Raw genomic sequence first — 22568 nt, 5'->3', positions numbered from 1 at the left:
TTCACAAAACATAATTTTTGGCTAGTCTGTTCTTGTAATCTGACTACGACTACAAAGTGTACGATGCGCATTTTCAAATACATTAAGTTTACAAATCTAATTACAGTTAACACAAAGTTGCACATTCTTCCAGCAGTAGTTTGGCTCAGAAAATATAATTTAAAATTTTCATGGCATTTGAAGGCCCTAGTAAATCTTTCTCATTCCACCAAAAATGGACAAAGGAAGAATTCTAACACATAGCTAATAACTTAGCCTAAGGAACCCCACACAGCTAGGCCACAGGTGGAGGACAGGATGCTCATAATAATCATAACATCTCTGGTTAACAACCCTACAGTGCTCAGATGTCTGTTGAAGAAGGGTTGTACCTACTCATTTGGTAGCACAGTGTTCACTAGAAATCACATTGTCTTTGGTAGATTTCCAAGCCTGTGCCTTACTCTTCCAGAGAAAGTACATTTAATTGGCTCACAGAATCAGTGCCTGAAGGAGTTTTCCATTCAGAAGGGCAAGGTGGGTATTTCCTCTGTCATTTGAGACTGTAGCACTGTACATGCTACACAGATAATTGCTGTGAAATAGATCTGAAAATTTAACTTCTTTTTTAGTATGAGGGAATTACATGATACTGTATGGTTCTATACTTTAGTCTTTCTGGTATAATGTCATAAGGTTTCATATGCAAGGGAAATAATATATAAAATATATGTTCTGTTAAAGTTACTACTGAAAAAAAAGCTTGACAAATCAGTTTCCTGGTATGTCCAGGTCTCAGATGTCTCTTACAGAACAGATTTCATTTTCTTTAATATGAACTCAAAAGCAGACCAAGGGCACCAGTGGAAGCATCATTTGTAGCATCTGGGATGGGAACCTACAAAAAGTTGTAAGCTCTTCAACATCATTCTTACTCCCATTAAGCCTTCTGCAGACTTTTATTTCTTCCAGTTTCAAGGAGAGGAGTTCACTTGTGTTCTCTCACAAATTGCCACATGGTGTAGAAGGATCCTCTGCTTTCTCAGGCTAATTTCAGGAAGCTCATGTATCATTAGTCAGCTAATTTTCATATACTAGGATAAAGAAGTTTATGCTGTGCTAAAGAAATACTACAAATACTGTAGTGATAAAAAATTAAACCTGTCAAAGAGTGTGTCAGTTTACTAGATGCATTGATTTTAATAACTGCATCTGCTTTTTATACTAACTCCTGACAGCTGCTCTACTGTGCCTGATTTTCTAACACCACTGGTACAGTTTCTCTTCCATCTGTTTCTGAATGTTGCCTACTCTAATAGGCCTGATTAGAGAAGATGAGGAAACACTTGCTCAATACAATTATGCCAGAGTGTTTAAGTAGTGTACTAATCATGGAAATGGATTTGGACTCCGTCTTGCTTCTGTGTGGCCTGAGGGCATGGTTTCTATGGCAGTTAAAGCACTTACTGTGTATGCAATTAATAATGATTAGTCAGAGAGAAGAATTTGTACCATAAAATTACATTTAGACACAGTCAGTTTCAAAAGAGAACTATATCCACTGGTATCTCCTCAAAGTCAATTGGATATGAAAGCTGGTTAAGTTCTTACCAATTCCACTATCTTGGTGAAATAAGATATTCTGAGTTAACCTGAAAAATTGATACTGAAAAAGTAATATTCTGCAGTGTTTACTTCTTTGCCAACTATCCAAGTTTGCATTTCTTTAGTAAAAACAGCAACATGCTCCAAACATTTTCTCCTTTTTCCTCTAAAGTCAGGCAGTCTGCATCACACACTCCTTTTTATTTGTCTAGTAATGAGGACTTTGAGATAGCACATATCAGTGTCGGAAAAAAAGTTGCTTGTGGCTAAATGTCATATGGTTTTAAGTTTCTCTTTGAACCATAGCATTTTTTCCCATTCTTACAACTATGCTGACGCATACATGGCTGTACACACTAAGCTGTCAGTAACAGTAGAGTATTCCCAACATAGGCTGCCATCATTACCTTGAAGCATTTCTAAAAACATGGCAAGTCTATAGAGAACTCACCTCTTCTTTAATACTCCTACTATTTTTAAATGCAAAATATACCTTTGATGATGTTAATTTTCATTCAGAAAGAGTGAAGAGCTCCCATCATCTCACCTCCTGTATCATAAGTCAGGAAAAACATTTCACCCTAAGTAGTAAAGAAGAGTAGTGTAAGTCTCTATGTTTGACAAAATTATCTTAATGGCAACTGGTATAAATGGTGATGTTTCAGTTTCTTGTAACACTAAGCCTTGGAAACGTAGATTGTCTTTGATGGAGAAAAGAGGCTCAAATCCAAACTCTTCCAAAGCAACGTGGCTTCTTGATGAAATAAAAACTTGAGTCCTTGCTTTTGAGAACCAAAATGGTTTCTGAATACAGATTCATACAGATTAACCTCTGCCAGGTAATATATGAGTAAAGTGTCAGTCTAAGAAAGGGAACAAGTGCAGACATTTTACATGCCAAAGCTTCAATGCAGTGGAAGTTACTGGGTGTACCACCAAAATACTCCTTGCTTACACGGTCAGTCTGTGATGTCTGTTTCTTTTCATCTTGTCCACTTCAGGTATTGATTAACCTTAGAAAGTACAGTTTCAGTAGGCATTTCTAAAATAGTGTATTCCATCACTTTTACATTGACTCCTGTGTCTGGCATTGGGACAATATTTAGCATTATTTCTCAATGTGAAAAAGAGAGAAGTCAAAAAATTACTGGTCCAGAGGTTCTTTCTGTAGAGCACAGATATATTTTCACCCACTGGAAGAAAAAAGTAAATAAGCTGGTTGCTTTGCAACAATGTACTATATGAAGCTATGAAGCTTTAACAGCTATAGACACCCAAAAGCAAAGTCTTCAGGGAGAAACTGTACCAGCAGCACACAACGGATACTGCAGAAAGAAATGGCAAGTGCTTGTAGTGGTTGACTCTGTTAAAGAGCATGGAGGTGCCCATCTGTTGCCCTGACAGGGAGTCATAAGAGCTGTTCTGCCTTCCAGGAGCAAAGATCTGAGATGTTGCCAAGAGTGTGCCACAACTTGTCAAGAGCAGACTACTTCTCTTTCATGTGAGCACGAATGACAATGCAAACCAGAGCCTGGGCAGAACCAAGGAAGACTATAAAACCCTGAGGGTGCAAGTGCAAACATACTGGTGCCCAAGTTATCTTTTCTTCCATTTTTAACAGACAGGAAAGAGTGCAGCCAGAAGAAGACATAATGCAAATCAACTTCCAGTTTCATGGCTGGTGCTGTCATGAGGGTTTTGGCTGTTATGACCGTGGAGGACACTTTTTGATGACTACAGTCTGTTAGGGAGGGATGGGATCCACCTGTCTAGAAGAGGCAAGGTAATCTTTGGTGGCAAGCTTGCTAGTGTGTGGAGATGCGCTTCAGACTGAAGGACCTTGGGGGTGGGACCCAAAATGGCAATGCTCCATTGCTGCATCCAACTAGGAAATAAACCAGGCCAACCAGAGCACTGACAAATGTTCCTAAGCTGCCTCCCAGGTAAGACCCAGAAGGCCAGCTACCTCAAGAGTGTGTGTGAACAGAAGGCTGTGGAGCGATCTTATCAATGCATACAAATATGTTAAGGGTGGGTGTGAAGAGGATGGGGCCAGACTCTTTTCAGAGGTTCTCTTTTAGTGGTAACTTAGACCTACCTAACACAAAGGGTTTACATTCCCGGACCTGGGGATGGACCTACATTGCTGGGGATGAATTCCACTGCCAAAACAAAGGCATTTACCATCATTCAAGCTTTTAGATAAGATAGAATCTACATAAAACCTGTGCCATTCTGGACCAGGACGTGGAAGCCTGATTACTTACCTTAAATGGCACTGGATGTCTTCGTAGAGGAACAGATTCTTCTCCTTGGGAGGAAAAGGCTTACCCTTGTCTAGTTGGATTCCTCCAACAGCTCTCTCACTACCTCTAGTGAGAGAAGAGAGGCAGTAATACATTACCAAGTTACACACTGGAGATTCTCAGGATAGGGCATTTTCCATAGAGACAGACTATCTGATATTTCAGAGTTCCTATACTGCTAGGTTTTAACTGTCACTACAAGTAAGTATGGGGGTGTCCTGGTTTGAGACCCCTAAAATCCAATTCTTGAGTCCAAGCCTCCCTCCCACATCTCAACCCAGTGTGAGATGGGTTTTCCAGACACTACACAAGACTCAATATGGGGGGAAAGGGAATTATATTACAATCACTGTACGAATAAATATTACAATATATCATATACATAATCTTAACTATCTCTCATATGATAAATCAGTATTTACAATGGATCAATCTCTTCTCCCTCCAAGAAAAGAAGGGAAAAGGAAAGATCCTTTCCACTCTCAGGGCAGCGGCCTCTCTTCTTCCATGCAGCAGCTGTAACTGGATTGTTGTAGCTGGATCTCTTCTGAATACACACAAGGGGGGGGTTTCCTCTCCCCCTCTCAGCCCTTCGGCTCCAATCGAAGGTCTCTCTCTCTTCCATGGACTGCAGTAACTGGGACAAAGGTTCGCCTCACCACATCATATCACAAAGCGCAGGGGCATCTTCGTGACAGTCCCTTTTCCTCAGGGGATTCATCCCTGAGTCAGAACGTCTTGGGCAGCTTTCAGTTGTAAGCCTTTGCCTCAAGAGTTCTATCAGAGCTCCTGTGCTCTGTCTCAGCTACTAGCTTGGCAGCAGCAGAGGGGGAGGCCAAGGTCACCCCCTCCGCATTCCATCTGGCCATCCCGGTCCAGCTCCGGGATGTCTTGAGCTTCTTAGCTCCTCTCTCCGGTGCATGCTGCATTTTAGGACTTCCATCCAGTAGGAGTTCACCACCCCTCCTCTCTAGGAGAGGTCTCCAAGGGTTTTGGGGGTCTAGTTCAGTTCTTACCCCAAAACTCTGTCCGTAGAGCTTAGTCCTGCTCTGTTGCTGGTTCTCTCTCTCTCTCTCCTTGCAGGAGTTCTGTGTTGCTGCATGCTTGTTTCTGCTGCTCCTTATCTCCTTCTGTCTCTCTGCCACTGTTCGCCATCTACTGCTGCTCTGCTGCCGCTTTTCAGTATCTCCTGCTGCTGCTTACAGTGGAGAAACTTCCCCCAGCTCTTAGCTACAGATACCTGGCCCAGTCTAACACTGTTCCAAATTCCTGCAGCCCCCTAGCTGGCGCTGGGGGGGGCCTAGCCCCCAACGGTGCTTCGAGCCCCTCTCTCTCTCTCTCCTCATGGTCTCAGAACATGGCCACTCTCTCCAACAACAACTACGAAAACCTTCTTTTCCGGTCTGCTTGTGATATGTTTATATTTTGCAGGAGTGCTGATTAGGTGCACATCTAGTGACACCACCCCTCAGGGGTTACCATTTTTTTAACTCCAAGGGGAAAACTTTTTTTCCCCCACCACAGGGGGTTTTCAGAATATTTTATTTTTTGGGTTCAACTGTAGGTGTAAATCTTGAACCAGTGCAGCTTATTTAGTTGCAATCATATACTGTTCCAGCCTCAGACAAACTGGTCTGCTAAACTGGTAACACATGTCTTTGCTAGTTCTGAGTGCAGCATGTCCTATCTCTCCATCTATAAATTTAGGTCTGTGCTTCTATTTTTAAATACATACATATCAATCGTGAAAACACTGAAACACTGATCTCATGAGGCAATATTTCTATACTAAGGGAAGTGACATTCTACTTTATTCAATGAGAAGTACTTGATTTCTGCCAGTAAAATCTCTATTTTCCATTAAAAAAATTAACTATACACAAAAACCCACATTGTGTCCAGATAGATCAAAGACAATACATTTATTAAACTTTGAGAAAACAACAAAACACTAACATAAGGAAAGTTAAATAGAAATTGAAAGACACATCTTCTGACCTGCATATCATGGCTTGTGTGACCAGTAAAGTACCAAAATGACATTCTGAGTTTGACTGAGGTATTTAACTATTTTTGGCAATAGAAACAGAGTAAGAAACTTCTTTCAAACAAACACAGAGGCATTACTTGCATTAGTGTCTACCATCTATGAAATTTTATATGAAACTAAATAACGTAGCTGTTAGAAAAATATAGCAGCAAATTAGCAGAATATCTAATGCACATTTACCATAAAGTACGTGCTAAACTTAAAAAACTCACCCAGTAGTTGGGCCCAGTCCTGTAGCACTTGGTCACAGAAAGAGCATCAGTGAGTTCAGTTGGAGACATCATAAGCAAGACCTGCATTTGCTGCACATCAAACACTTCTGAAATGAATGTCCCTATCTGCTTTCTAAGAAGAACCCTGCTGTGATGAAACCATGGCCTAGGAGGGTTAACTCCTGAAACAACAAAAAGCTCCATCAGGTTCTTAACAAAGAGAGAAGCTTTCCTGACAAGTTTCAGTTTCTTCTCCCTTCCTTCTGAAAGTCTGCCTAATGCAGTCAGAGGAGATGCTGTTAGGCTGCAGAAATGAAAATCTTGTTTGAGCAATACTGCACTTAATCCCCTTGTTCCACTAAAGTATTTTAATCCTGTTTTAGTTTTAAAAATGAACTGCTGGCTAACTGCTGAAGCCCTTAATTTATTTTTTTTTAATCAAGACTTTATGTGGCACAAATTAATAAATGTAGTGATACCTTTGGCTGTAGAAAGGCTTCAGAAGTTGGTCAGACATGCAGAAACTATGCTGCTAAGTCACCAGAGCTTATTCACATATTCTCAAAAATGTTCAGTGAAAGTATAGTTGCACAGTGTTTAATACTGTGGTCAACAAAATTTTGTTTATAAAAAGTATATTTTTATTAGCATTAACTAGAATCTGATGAAGAACAGAATAATTTGTCCAAATATTTTGTATATTTTAAAGTTTTATACAGAACTTTAAATTGCATGTATATTTCTATAGTAGCTACCATTAGAAAGTAATAGAATCTGTTCCTTTAAATTTCTACAATATTTCAAAATTTCTCTACAGGTTTCTTTGGAGGTATAAAATGGCTCTGTAAAAAAATTTTTTTTTCTTTTAGTTGCAAACAAAACTTTTATAAAACAGAAAACTCCTTTTTAAGACTGCAACAATTACATTCCTTAAGTGGGTCATCATAATTGAACTACAATGTGCAGGGTAGTAGAAAATATTTATGGTTTTATGACTAAAATATTAAAATATATTTTATTAATTTATATAAATCAAAATAGATGTGTTATTTAGTCAAGCTACTTCTGGTTTTCACCTATATATGATCAATTCCCAATTACTGATATAAAGATCTCTGCCAACAGCACATTTTTTCTAAATTCTTAGACTTTAAATCACCTGATTTTTAGCTTTATCAAAATGCACTGTATATTAAACACAGTAATTTCAATGTTTAGTATCACAAAAATCAACAACCACAAGAACAAGACAAAACAGCCTTAAGACAAATTCATAGATAATATTTACAAAACACGATAGGAATATTTTGATGTATATTTCATGTTGCAACATTTCAGATAAAATTCTAGGAACCACAAGAAACTTTTAGACTTCATTTTGGTTTCAGCATACAAGCCCAAACTGACTCTCTGCTGTGAAATACTGCACACACTTAGTCAAAATAAGAGCTATGGCATGATTTTGTTCAGCTGGTCTGTGCTCACGTAACCAGAGGACATGTTGAATTCCTTGTCTGGCACTGGCAGCGCAGTTGCATTGAGCACAAGTCCTTGTGGAGAGTGAACGATATGAATAGACGTGTAGTCTGGGACTGGCATCTCTGAAATTGGGGGTTCTGCTGTTGAAGCTCCAAGATTGACACCAGTAGTGGTAAGGCTCTCTGTGGTGAAGTAGGCATCTTCGTTACAGCTTTGTTCCTGAACGTGTGGCTCATCCTCTTCGTGGGAAGTCACAGCAATACATTTTTTCACATCTGCTTCACAGAAATAGGTGTTGTCGATGGTGAAGTTTTGTTCTGTGCAACCTTCACGCTGTGCTCTCCCCACCTTGGATTTCTGTCCTGGTGAAAGTACAACCCTGCCTGCTGGAGTAATATCACTCACTTGTGCATAAAAGTCAGTATTTGTCAATGAATTCTGGTTACTTATCTGGGGATGGACCGATGGACGAAGTGAGTCAGTGCCGTTTGCAAAGGGTGGCCACAGCTGGATGTTTTCAGACTGAGTATTCATATGCCGGTGTTGGGTGTCTGTGTTGGCAAGGCTTGCAAGTGACTCCTCCTCATCTTTTTTATCAAGGCACAGAAGATCCTCTTCTTTTTCAGTAACCTTTTTGAACTGATCACTATCAGAGATGGCATCACATGTGTCGCTTGCACTGAAGTCTGTCTCTGGAATATCTGGTTCACAACAACTGGCCCGTCCAGAATCATCATCCTTTGCTCCCAAGCAACTGTGAGATTTCAGGTGATCTTCACTCAGGAGCCTGTCAGTATCTGAAACTCTGTTCTTTTCATCAGGGTCTTCTATGTCCAACTCAATAAACTCAACCCACAAGTCATCATTGTATAGCTTTGTCTTGTAGTCACCATGGCTGGCTAAGATGGAGTTCACTTCATCTAGCTTTCCCTTCTATAAAGCAAGAAAAAAAATTATAAGGAAAATAACAAAAATGCTTGTACTTTTTGTGATATTAATTTATGTAAAGGTAACTATAACTAATATTATAATTGCAAAGGGTTTTAACATTATTTTATACAAACTAATTATGTGGCAGTTCACCCCATGTCAGAATTTTCTTCTACAAAATTTTTCTGCCTAGCACAAGAACTGTTATCTGCTACTACTACAAATATTCCCACTGTAGATTTTAGAGCTCAGTATTACCTTCAACAGATCTGGGTCAATCCCTTTAATCTTTGGAACTGGCACAGGAGGAAAAATAAGCATTTTTAACCTGGAAAAAAAATTATGGCTTTTAATTGACAGTGGTCCTTTTTTTAGGAAGTTAGAAAGAAGACAGGCTTACATTGTGTTTATACTTAATTACTTCAAAACCTAAATGTTTGAAAATTCAATTTCAAATACCTCTAATAAAAAGAATTATTGCTTTTTCTCATTGCAAATTAAGAAACAAATTTTCTGCAAGCTTCCTTGCTGAAATCACATTTATGAGGGAATCCACTTTGGAGTCTAGTCTTTGATAATTCAGTGCTATATAGTAAATTCCTAGAGTTCTGTGAATAGTTTCCCTTTTTACCTACTTTTCAATGGAACCTGACACAACTATCAATATGCAGTGACTTTCCCCAAACATTTTTTCATGAACAGAGCAGCCTTGCATAAGCCCAATAAATTTGAATAGGAGAACAGAAGACAGGAATTGGTGTAAAGAGTGAATTACTTTAAAATTAATAAATAAAACAGAAAAACAACTGCAAAAATTTAGGCTAGTATTTTGCTATCTCTATGACACATCTGTTTTCTGAACAAGAAATAAAGGCAGGGTTTTATCCTTGTAGAGAAAGGACTAGTAATTTGCTTATGCATTTGCATGCTGTGGAAATACATATTATTCTAATCCTTCATACAGCACACTCCTTATTCTTCAAGGGGACAAAACGTCCCCCCCGAAAAAGAAACAACACCCTAATAGGAGGATGCTTTTCCATTAATAATAATCCAACAATAACAGGTTATGTCTATTCTTTCCATTTTATCTCCCTGCTTTCTTTGCAAACAGATAAACTGTAGTTCTCAAAAGGAAAATCAGCATTCTTTTTATACAAAGTGCTAGAGAGAAATTTACACACCTTTGGCTTAACAATGGCAGCTCCAAATTCCCCAGCTGCTTTTTGTTTTTGGGCAGACCTTCAATGTTCTGCCCAACAAGCCTAATAACAGCCAGAAATGCAGTAATTTTCCACCCAATCCCTGGAGGAGCAGTGTTATACGTGCACTGGCTGGGCTATCAGCGTACCAGTTTAAAACTTGGGCTTACAGTCAAATCCACAAATCAGCTATTCTGACAGGACTGGGCATTGCTTCTAATGAAACAGACAAAGGATTTTACCACTTGCTGCTCTGCTTCTTTCTTAGCCTAGCATAATTCAAGCTTTCATCTCTCAACTTCAATGACCTAAACCTAAGGCATCTGTCCTAGAGAGCCTCGTTCAGATCCTGTGAGATCAGAACCCAGGAAAATATGACTTGGTATCTTTTCAGAATCAGGAGAAAACCGAGTGGATATTTTGCATTATGGAAAACTTATGCAGCCTGCTTCTCTGCTGAATACATTGCTATTCTACTACCACATGCTCCAGTTTGAAGAAAAGGGTGCAGACTCACGGGTTCAGAATAACATTCCATGTGAAGGGTCCTCAGTGCAGAAAAGCCTCCTTTAGCAGTCATAATTTGCATGGAAGATATTTATAACTCTGATCAGAGACACACTTCAGCCCTCAGGATTTCCTGTGACCAAGCCACTCCTTGCTCAGTATGCTGACCCTAGTGAGTTTCTAGTCCCACATGTGAGTTGTTCTTGCCCCATTCTGACAAGTCAAAATTTTGTCATGAATTGGATCAGGAGCCTTGCTCTTAAACCTGAGATTGGGATGATATTGCAGGGAGTGGCTTCCTGAAATTAAACTCCACCAAAGCAGAGTGCTGCTGCCTAAATTATTTTTTTAGATCTGCTCCAACTGCATGACATTCTTTTAATTTCAATGATTTGTCCTTTGTGCAAAACATCCAAGTGTTTACTTTCAAAGTGTATATACAAGGCACTGACAACAGGTATGTGTGCACTGGTCTTGCCCATGGTGTTGTTTCATAGTTTAGAACAGTACTGGTATGACGTCCAAGCTGAATACTGCCAAAACCTATCCCTGAACCACATATTAGGGGATTAATACACTTTGAGACCATACTGTCTTTTTTATATGTTTGATTGTTTCATTTTTATAAATGACACCATTTTATAATTTTTACAAACAACACAATTCTGTGCTTTGTTTCATTTTATTCCTGTTATTTATAGGAGCTGCAGTCTATCCACAGAGACCAAATATTCCCCTAGGACTCAAGCTCTTTGCCTTGGCTTGATGAAACAGAGATTAGTGGAATGGTCTAAGAACAAATCAAATATACAGATATAGGTCTGTAGGAAACTTTTGAACAGCATGTGGGTAAAATATAGTATGTTCTGCAATGCAAGAGGAAGAGGAGCATTCAACATAATCAGATTCCCACTGCAGAAGGCCCCAGTGTACATGCAGCTTATAAGAATAGACAACAATATTTAAAATAGTTCCTAGTCCCCCAAATTTGAAATAATTCAAGAACCTTTTTTGTCATGCTACAGGTACATAAAATCTGACAAATAAAAACTCTCTACCTTGGTTGTTTAGACAGCATGATTAAGATCACTGTTACAGCCAGCCCACATGCTCCGAAGGTAACAACTAAGAACCATGGAAACCCAATTTCTGAAACAACAGAACACAAACGTGTTATCAGGAATCTGCATCTCTGTCGCATCTTTAATTTCAACCTTCTCTTCTACCACCTGAGTATCCCAAAGTGGTAAAAACTGATGGAATTTTTGGTTACTTAAACGTGAAAGTTCTACGTACTGAAGAAATAAAAATATGCTTTTGGTCTCTCAATATTTTTCATACTCCACCGAGACTCCTGGCAAAACCAGACTGATTTTATAAACTAAACAAGATCTTAGTAAAGAAAATACTTGTAGCAAAACTAGCCATGAGGAACATTCTGCCTACTTGGAACATGCTATCAGTAGTCCTGATGGTACATAATACACTTATTCATCCAAGCTGAGAGAACATTACTAATAGCACACTAAATCATAGGCAAACTATATTTTTCTCATAAAAACTAGAGTATGGTGGTGTTAAAAAGCATACTACTTCTCTGAAGGTTGAACATTATGTTGTGAATCATCAGCTGAGGAAAAAAATCTCCCTTTTATTTACCTGGCATGTGGTAACAAAAAGTATAGAAATTAATTGAGAAATGCAATTTAGTAGGAATGAAGAACAATGCTGATACATGAAACGTTTTATCCCTTAACTACTAGCAATTCCATTATACTTGAGCTGACACTGTAGAATACAAAGCATAAAGAAATTTATTCTGCCTTTAGTCTTAGATTTTTCTCACTTGTCCCCAATTGCAACTTTTCCATACAAACTTCACTCTTTTTTTTTTGGGCAAAGGAACACTGGACAGAAAGCTTTAGACCTCTACACATGATCATGAGTGAACTTTCAGAAAAAAAAGAAATCGAAAATTCAGGTACGAGTTTGAGTACTGCGTTCCAAGTTTAGATTTTGACTAGATGTGCTTTCAGGCATGAATTAAACTCTTTATGGATATGTCTGTGTTAAACAAGTCTCTATTTTAATGGAGAAACAGAAAGTCCTTGTCATGTCAGTGAGACCAGCAGATGCCTAGCTGCTTCAAAAAGTAAGAATATTGCATTAGAATGTAACTACTTTAAATTTTTAATACATGGAAACCTAAAGTTTAATTGTATTCCTTAAGGTGATATACAAAACAGGCAAAAATAAATTCTCAATCAAATCAGCTCACTACTGCTGTGTGAGATGTGTGGATATGTATCACCTTGGAGAATCTCAGCTGCAGTGACTGAAGAAAAGTGTGGTTGTAGGATGGCCCTAGATTTTTATAGGATTGTAATTTTGTTCATATAAAAATCCTGACAATGTAATGCAGATGGGGTTAATAAAATGATGCCACATGTACAGAACATCAGTTTTTCCAAAAAATTAGGTAAGAAAACTAGTAATAGGAAGAGTTAAAAAGGAGAATCTAGCAAGGTTTTAAAAGATAAGAGTTATGAGTTGTTTTATTTAACATCTTTACTACCCTGGAAAATGAAGTGAAATATGTTAAAATATGTTCTGAAGACCTCATATTTTAAAGAGTTAATTTAGTAGCTCAGACCCAAGAACACTTTAGGAAAAGGCACTGTCTCATTCCTTCAACAGAAAAAATGTGGTGATCAATGACTGCTTCTTCTTCTGTCTTTAATAGCACTTTAAAACAAGTACAAGTCAGAAGCAAGAAACAGAAAACCACTCACTGTCCTTCATAGTAGCAGGATGATCAGAAAAACAGAATTCTGCTAACAAACTTAGCCAACAGTATAACACTTTAGCAGAAGTGACAATTCTTCTCTTTGCTACTGAAGTGCTCATTTTAAATGATGAAGTATGAGATTTAACTTTGTTTTATACTCTGTAAAATGTGCAACAGCAGTTATGTGTGATTCTTAAAGCTATCTGTATTTTTGCTCTAGGATGAGCTGTGAATGTCTTGGTGAGTTTAATTCTGAGTTTACATATAGAACTTGTACATTCTCAATCTCACCAAATTATTTTCATGTAGTAGGCTGAGTAATCTAGCTATTCAACCATACAATATTGATGATAAGGAGAAAAAACACACACCCCCCCTCACTCCAAAAAGGCAAGAATCACAGTTTTAAAAATACTTTATTTACCTTCAGAACGAACACATTCGCTGCCCAGTTGAGAAAACGATACATAAACGATTTCACTGAACTCTCCAAATTTTTCAGAGGTTTGTTGTCTTGATCGGAGTCGTATCTCATAATCTCTTCCCATCTTCAGAGAGTACAGTGGAACCATTGTTGAGACCCTGGGTGTTAACTACAGAGACAGAGGGACTGTGATTAATTTGTTTGAGTTGTACTGGCAATTTTACATTGTTTCTTGATTTCAGAAAATTTGAAGGCATTTTTGCTACTCTAAATTGTAAGGATACCACAAGAAGAGTTCAGAGAAAATTCACACCATTTACTTTTGACCTACTGGTCATCAGGCATTGCTGTGATTCAGGGGACCAAAAGTGGAGAACCCAAGCTCTCTGTAGGAGTGAAGAAAGGCAGCTTCCCCCAGTTACATGCCATAAGTAGGTGGTGTGAACATCTCTCACTGATCTTATCAAGTTGTAAATACTTTTTACTGTTATAACACAACATTACTTATGGCAAAGAGCCAAAAATGTTGTTAAAATAACACAGGAGTTTTAAAAGTAGTGCAATCTCCACTACAGAATTAATGGTTCTAACTAGACATATTGCATGTTACAAATGTTTTTATTTGGAGAACACTGCATAGGTCTCAAAATCTTCAACTATATGTTAAATGTGATAATGGAGACTGTGTGAGAGACCTGGCACCAGATTGTTGGTCTTTGAAACTTCTATATTAACTGCAACACAGATACTGCTGAATATCAAACTATTTAGGAAATCACATTAGAAGTCTTAATAAGTGAAATTTCTCTCTTTCTATTTTTCTATTAATCCTCTAAGAATACGTATTTTAGCTTCAACAGTCCAATAAAAGTATACAAAAATAAGGAAAATGTGCTCAAAATAGAAATCCATGTGGCAGATGTTATGTTCTACTTTTACTTCAGAATCAAGGATGATACCAGCAAAAACTCACCATGGGCTAAGACTAAAAACACCTGGAAATCAGCAGCCATTGGGAATTTGAAGGAAGCTTTAACAACATACTCTGTAGCTACACAATCTAAACTTGAGACAGTAGCTATGATCTGTGGAGTTCTCTGATCCCTGGTGCCTCCCGACTCCAGTGTTCTGAGAGCCACCCAGGCAGATTTCGAAGGAGGCAGTGATCTCAGGCAGACTGCTTTTCTCTTCTAGTAGTTGAGCACAAGATCATGGAGAACCATTGCTCTATGCCCTAAAGATTTTTAACATGTGAAGAATATCCAGCACTGGAAAGCACTGGAAAGGAAATTCAATAGATACTTATTTCATTCATTGTGGCTATGAAGCCACAAAAAACAGTTCACTGAAGTTTTACAAGTAGGTTTACATGCATTCCAAATAATGGTGTCACTTGGAAAAAGCAGTATGCAGACTAAATTAGAGCCTTTGTGAAAGAAACCTGGATGGAGCAAGATGTATAGACTGCGAAAAGTTCAGCATGAACTGAATAAATGAATAGCACTTGTCATGCATTAAATCAAGTAAAAGCCATATGAGAGAGACATGATAAAATACAACTAATAAAAATGCATGACAGCATACAGCAAAATCATTTAAAGTATGTGAAGGGGAGCTTGGAATCAGACCACTGGACTTACTCCATGCAGGTCAGTCAGGTCAGTGTACAGGGAGTGATGCTTGTGACTGACATACTGAAGAAATGCGCGACAAACGTGCTGTCACGCTGGGCTGTGTGATTGCACTGCCTCATGAATCTGGCCCTGTAAGAGGGGGTTAACACAGAGTGCAGAGCAGTCGTTCTATCATTAGCCAGCTGGAGCCCCTGGGACACCAGGAGCACCCACTGGGATGGAGTCACCAGGGGCAGAGGCTGGCCCAGGCACAACAGGCATCACAGCAACCAAGGCAATGGCTTTCACAACTTTAACGGAAGAATGGTGAGAAGTGGGAGATGGGCAGTACTAGAAAAAGGTTCAGACGTAACCTGGGAAGGAATAACACAGGACTGGACACCTGAACAACACAGGGAGACATTGGCTATATATCCAATGTAGTGCAGGAAGATGAGTTTCTCATCCCTTGGAGTAGCAAACCCTGTCTCTCAGCCACATTGATGTATGGACCCAAAGGTATTCAGCTCTGGAGTTAATACTCCATGCATCCCTGCCCTAACTGCACTTGGCTGCAGTATGAAATTTTTCCAGCAAAAATTCAAAAGATAATGAGAGCCAGCAGAGTCCTCCCTGTTTCAGCCCTCTTCACTGAGCACTGAGCTATGATAACCAATTTCATCCTATATTAGGTGGATCTGAGCCTGGGTTGGTTGAGGTTTTTTGTTTGTTTTTGTTTGTTTGTTTGTTTGTTTTAATAAGTCAAAAGATGAAGTCAATCCAAAATATAATAACTAAAGCAAAATTAGACTTTCAAGACTCCTTATCACAAATACATTTTTGGCATTCATAGACACTCCATTATGAAGTCACCAGTCTTCCCTACGGTTCAGCTGATGGGTGTTTTCACACCTTGTTTAAAAAACAAAACAGTCTCACAGGGTTTGCTAGTCAGGACTAGAAGACATGGACAGGCACAAGAGGGGACAGAATTTTACTCTAGTGAATGTAATGAGTAACAGTTCAAGGTAAGGGGGTAGAATTTAAAAAAGATATCCAGCAAGAAGCTAGTAACAATAATGTTTTTTTTTCAAACTGTGAGACAGGTTGCATTTGTCTCTGTCTCATGAACACCCATTATGTGAGGGTTCAGATTTTATTTTTTTTAGGATTTTATTGTTTCTGTTTTCTCAGAAAATAATTTTGGTCCTCTTATCAATATAACTTACTGTTATAACATTTCACTAATTAATGTTTTAGTCCTCTTTCTATTAATAACTTATCTATTTTCAATTAGTAAATGTATTGAAAAAATGAATGCTATACATGAAAAATCAAACAATTGTCCCAAAATATATAAAAAAATTACAAACAAGTCTCAGCAAAGGAGAGACCTAATACAATATTAAGTACTATAAATTAGTTTTTGTATTACTTATGTGTACAAAGCATTATGGTATATTTAAGCAGTCAAAGATTAACCTTTGTGTAAAACGTTAGTAATAACTAGACATGTATAACTAGATAATGTGTAAGTAGACATTTATCTCTACTGTTGCAACACTCATTACACAAGATATTTGTAGCAAGGGATGCAAAGAGTGAAATTGGAGCACTGTTCCAATGCTGTTATTCATAGATTTGCTATTGTCCTAGGCCAGACTAGGATTTTGTTCAGAAATTTGTCTTTTGTGCTCTGATAGCACCTCAGGGAATTATGCCATATTTGTACTCTTAAGCTGAAAGACACAAAACCATACAACATATACATCTGAAGACAACATAATCTTCAGTAGTATGTTTGTTGAGGCAAGTATAGTATTCAGCATTTCCCTGTCAGTTTTCTGAAAGAAGAAACACTGATCTTCCAACCTTTGCTCTCCTGAAAAGAACTATTCTGAAGGCATTCTGGAATTACTGATGGCACTAGAGCAAGAGCATAGCTTTATGAGGGTATTTATAAGACCGATATCTAAAGGTTTATTAAAACATCATCAAAAATGTGCATTTTTGAAGAGATAGATGTAATGACACTTGCTTTGGAAAATCTGCAGATTTTCAACTTCTTAAGGAGTATTTATTTACTGCCTAAATTTAACTCATTTCATAGGCCATACAGTAAGTACAGCTTAAACCAGTACAGAGGGAAATATAGAAACGAATTAGGAAAAAAATTACAGACATTATAGGTCTGTTTGGCTGTACACTTACTAATAAGGAGCAGACTAAAGAGAAAATGCTAACATTGAGAAAAACCACAGGTGAGGAGGGAGCCAAGGTCTTTCAGAGGCAAGCAAAACAGTTTGACTATGTTTCAAGTGGTAAATTTGCCTTTTGTAGACTAAGACAAATTCATAACAGTATTATCTGCTTTCTTTCAGTTAACTCATTCATATTAAAAAGAAAGCAAAGGAAGGATTATGCTCTGAAATTATGTTATTACTGCATCAAAGAAGAGATCTCCGTATGCAAATACACCACAACACACTGGTATTTAGCCCACGCATTCAGGTAAGATGGGTATAATTTCTTCCCTGTAACAGAAAAACTAACTTCTCAAACTAAATACATGAAAAGTTAAGTGATTTTCAAAAAGAAAACTTAAAAGATTTAGAGGATAGGTACTTTATAGTTTCATAGACTATCCATATAGTCACAAATTTCCCCTTACTATATCTGGTATAAAATGTGTACATCTTATCTATGTTGAATTATTTTTATTTGCTTATTGTATCAAACCTTATATTGCAACTCAAAGCTTTTCTATCCTCTTTTTCCTCTTTTTTATTCTACTGAAATGATAATTATAAATACTGAAACTTTACAGTTACTGTAAAGACTCAGAAGAATCTGGACAGATGTGGTGACATTTTCCAATCAAAATATTCCTTGTTCCAACTACTAAAAAACTGTGCACTGTTCAAATAGTTGAAGTTTCAGAAAACAATAGAAAAATATTTTATCCTTGAAAACTTGCATATTTCTATACTTGACTATTCTTGACTATTTTTATACTTTCTAATTTAACACAAGTGTTTCGGGTTTTTTATTATCCAGCATGCCAACTACCTTGACACTAAAGTTACAATATTTGCTAGAAAAATGTCAGAAAAAATATGGTCATATTGTTTGAGAATTGAGGTATAATCTAATTGGCAATTACAAACCTGTTGTTTTTTACAGTGGTACAAATGTGTTAGGGAGAGAACAAGCCTGCACTGTATTATACTATTGTATAATAAATATTTGCTTCATACCTCCTTCCATTTTGTCTCATTAACTTCTTTGTACTGCAATTCATACTCCAGAGTAATCCATCCCTTCTGAACATCTGCTGTTGGTGGTGGATCCCATCTTACCTGGATATCCGCATGGATCCCAGTCTGACTAGTATTTAGCAGAGTCCAGTTAATGTGGACAGGGGGATCAGGTAGTACTGTTTAAACAGAGTATTTGGAATAGAAGTTTTCAATGTGAAGTCACTACACACTGTTAAATGATTTCAGGACTTAAAAAACATATTAACCATGTATTTCCTGCCTAAAATCTAATGAAAGTCAATGACAAAATCCCTGCAGGTTTGGTAACAAGAAGGTACCCTGCCATTGGCAGTAGGCATGCTCTAATAAAGCAGAAATGTAGAAATGTATTACCTATTAAAATATATTTCCGAATAGCAGATTATTAATCACTGAGACATAAATGATTCTCCATCAAAATTTAAATCTAGACTTCTGAATAGAAATAAAAACAATAATTGGAATAACACAGAAAGACAAATATTTGATAACTAATATAGAAGTACACAGAAAAACTATAGTATCTGAAAAAATTGATCTATATTTGTTCAGCTTAATAAAAGAAAGCAGTGGGTATTCTAGTCACTTGTAGGAATAAATTAATTACATATGCATACATATGCATTCTGTATGCATATGCATATGCATACAGAATGCATATGCATTCTGAACAAGCAATAACATCTGCAAAGTCCCAGACAGTCATAATTCTTATTGTCATAAACAGAAATTCTAGCTTAGAAATGCTAAACATCCTGATTCTGTAGATTAATGTTGATTCAGGAACAAAAACTGTTTTGGTTCCAGAGCTTTGCAGAATCAAGGTTTTGACACCATCCTTGCTGGACAAGGAGATGTAGCATCTATTAGAAAAGACTCAGTGTGACAGAAAAGGCAAGCTCATTTGAGCTTGCACATATTTGAGAGACCACTAGTATTCAGAAAAAGAAACTGCATGTTTGCTTTTATCCTTTTAGCTTTTTTCCAATCTGGGCAATATTTTCTGGTGTGGATCACATTACAGACCTTACAAAATCACATCCCTTCCTATATACCACTTTTTTCAGATACTAAATTTCCTGAGAGGCAAAATTTAAATACAGTAAGAATAATGTGAAAGTAAGATACATAATGGAAGCATACCTATTTCATCAACACTGAAACATTTTTGATCAAATACTTGATTTTTACTGGCAAGCCGAACACAATATGGTACCCAAATAGAGGTGTAGGACACGTTGAAATAACAGCTGTTTTCCCCTGATGTGATATAATCAGGGCATTCTTTCCAGTCCTCATCAATACTAGAATGACAACAAAAACAAAATATATGTGAGAGAGAGGTTTACAGATTTTACCCAGGACAAACTGTAGATGTTACAAGATGTTAAAAGTTGTGACCTTTATAAAAGTAAGAAAAACATATAAATATTGATGGTGATTTACAACGAAACCACTCTGCAAGCAACCTGAACAACTGAGTTTAGGTACTCATGTACTGTTAGTGGCATTTCCGAGCTTTGGGTACTGCTTCCAAGAGCACTGATCACTCACACCTGTGAAAGTGCCTGAGGGTGGATGCTGCAGGAGACCTAGCACAAACCAACTCAGGACTACAGGATGTGAAAGAAGAGAAAGACAGTGCTGTGAGTGAGGAAGACCTTCAAAACTTCTAAAACACAAGCTTGGAACTACCAGCAAGAACCTTTTATATTTTTTTTTCTGACTTTGTTCAAAAATTCATAAATGTTCTTCATAAATGTAAATAAAAGAATTGCAGCAGAAAATATCATATTCATTTCAGCTCTTAAAAAAAAGACAAAGCAAAAGTTATACAGAGTAGGATGAACTCTCAGACTGAGATAGCGTCATTTTAATACAGCCAAGCTTAAACTACTCAGTAGGTTCAAAAAAGTCTTCAGTTAAAAGCAAAATGGGAATGGTTAAATTGTTAGGAATAGTCCATAAGAAAAGTAACAGACATTTATTCAGCATTTCTGAAGTCACTTTAGAAAAACAAATCTCATGGTGAACAGACCTGCTGCTGCTGGTTTTTATCTTGATACTATCTTTTCAAAAATTACTGTCTTGGTTTGTTAAAAAATGTGCACCATAAATGCCTATTCTTACTAAGAGCCATTGAAGCTGTACAGAAGGATGATTCAATCAATTAAGCCAAGTGCAGCCTTCAGTACTGGAGTAGGTGCTTAGAAACTAAAAAGGCAGATGCTACATAAAATGAGTAGGAAGCATTTCTGCCACTGGTCTTGTGCCTAGCTGATGAGACCAGACACTGTTCTGAACAAAGTGCTGCAACTCTGTCAGACTCAGGACTTGATAAAGGTGTACACAATTAGATCCTATGGCTTCTGTAAGCAGAACACTAGTTAAGACGACAGAATTAGGTCCTGAGCCTTAACTATAGCTTGCACATTGAAGTAGAATATTTTTAGCACATCTTTTATTGCAGTATTCTAATTTCTAGGACAAACATTAAATATATGATCTGCTCAGTGTACCTAGTACTGCTTTATTGTAGAGTTTAATTGATTTTTAAAGTTTGTAATTTCATGGTATATGTCAGCCAAACTTTTACACTTAAATAGTGAGTCTTTGCCCATTGCAGAGGGGTTGGAAAATAGGTGAACTTTAAGGTCTCTTCCAACCCAAACCATTCTATGATTTTATGATTTCTGAGAGGTCTCAGAAGAGTAATGAAGAAAGCCGGCCTTGCCATTAGGCTCAAGTTTGCTATGCAGATGTATCATCATCATCACAAAGTGTGGGCAGATCAAAAAGATTGAAACTCTGTTCATTAGAGGGAACAGAAACTCACATTCCCCTTTTGTTCCTGTGAACAAAAGGTCTGTTTTCATTAATAGCCATTACTGTGTCTATGTCTGTGTCATTACAATGTCTATGTCCTCTTTCAGGATAATCATTATAACAACCTAATAATTAAAAAAGTTTCAGTGGGATATGAATGATAATTGAACAGGCCTCAATGAAACATAATCCCCAGTCTTGGAGCAGCCTTTTCATCTGGACCTGCACATTCAGACTTTAATACAGCAATTGATCAATGGGAACTTTATAAAAAAATAATAAAAATTTGAAAGGAGTTATATCCAACCTCCACATTGGTGCACAGATATAAGGAGTCTCAGCAAGTTAAGTTGGTAAAGAACAAACTGAAGCTGCCAATTAAAAAATCCTTTCCCAAGCCATGTAGGGTTCAGTTTCAGACTCTGCAACCTGGACCTAAATTTAATAAGAATGTGTTCCTAATTACCTGCAAAATAACACTTGTTCCTGCAAATTGCTTAATAATTAATAAATTCTGACATTGAACGAAATGCACTTAAAACATAGTTTTATGCTCTTAAAAACAGCATGGCTCATATCATAGCAAACAGTAACAAGCTAAGAAGCATAGCAAAATAAATGACTTCTCTCTCATTTCCTCTTTCAGTTTGTATTACCTTTTCATGTACAATAGTTGTATTGTTCTTGGAGCAGTGAGGTTATAAAAGTTTCCAGCAGTCCAATAACATGAAAATGTCTCCATTTCAGGTGATCTGCAAATGCTGATTTGTGGCCACTGCAAAAGGTCTGTCAGGAAAAATGGCAGGGGACAGAAGGACACACATTAAACAAATCCATACGCCAGACTAACATACTGTTAAAATGAAACTCAGCATTTTTAATGAATAATTAACTTCTCTTCCAATCCATTATGTACAATCAGGCAAGATTTAAATTCTTCTTACATGTATACATGTAGATGACTACACCTGTAGAAAGCCAAATTTAAGATGGGTCAAGCTTTCATTTCTACAGAGTAGAAGTGTTAGTATCACAGCCTGACACACAGCATGAGGACTTCCCAGCCCTACAGCTGTAGCTGAATAGAATAGAAAAGACTATTTCAGATGCAAGGGACCTATAACAATCATCTAGTCTAGCTTCCTGATCACTTCAGAGCTGACCAAAATTTAAAACCTGTTACTAAGGGCACTGTCCAAACACCTCTGAAACACTGGCAGACTTGGGGTATCAACCACCTTTCTAGGAAGCCTGTTCCAGAGTACGACCACCGAAAGAAACACTTCCTAATGCCCAGTCCAAATCTGCCAAGGTGTAGCTTTGAACTATTCTCACGTGCCCTGTCACC

The 22568-nt window shown here is 37.5% G+C and overlaps 1 protein-coding gene across 5 annotated transcripts in view; it reads right to left on the bottom strand.

The window, feature by feature from the left end:
• Window positions 1–5787: 5787 nt before the first annotated feature.
• Window positions 5788–22568, bottom strand: part of GHR (growth hormone receptor) — a 163419-nt gene continuing 146638 nt past the window's right edge. For 2 of the 5 annotated variants that reach the window (XM_027635313.1, XM_027635317.1), the window contains 7 exons: window positions 21877–22006; window positions 19538–19698; window positions 18353–18531; window positions 13483–13651; window positions 11329–11419; window positions 8820–8889; window positions 5788–8564 (listed from right to left, as the gene is read on the bottom strand). In XM_027635313.1, coding sequence (XP_027491114.1) covers window positions 7602–8564; window positions 8820–8889; window positions 11329–11419; window positions 13483–13651; window positions 18353–18531; window positions 19538–19698; window positions 21877–22006 — 1763 coding nt within the window. In that variant the 3' untranslated portion in view covers window positions 5788–7601. The remainder of the gene's footprint in view (window positions 8565–8819; window positions 8890–11328; window positions 11420–13482; window positions 13652–18352; window positions 18532–19537; window positions 19699–21876; window positions 22007–22568) is intronic. The other 3 variants (XM_027635316.1, XM_027635314.1, XM_027635315.1) reach the window with 3 other exon arrangements.

The sequence above is a fragment of the Corapipo altera genome, unplaced genomic scaffold, assembly GCF_003945725.1.
Source record: "Corapipo altera isolate COAL_440 unplaced genomic scaffold, ASM394572v1 61411, whole genome shotgun sequence".
In the NCBI taxonomy this organism is placed as follows: domain Eukaryota; kingdom Metazoa; phylum Chordata; class Aves; order Passeriformes; family Pipridae; genus Corapipo; species Corapipo altera.
Note: the sequence above shows the minus strand (reverse complement) of the source record. Positions and strands in the feature narration are given on the sequence as shown.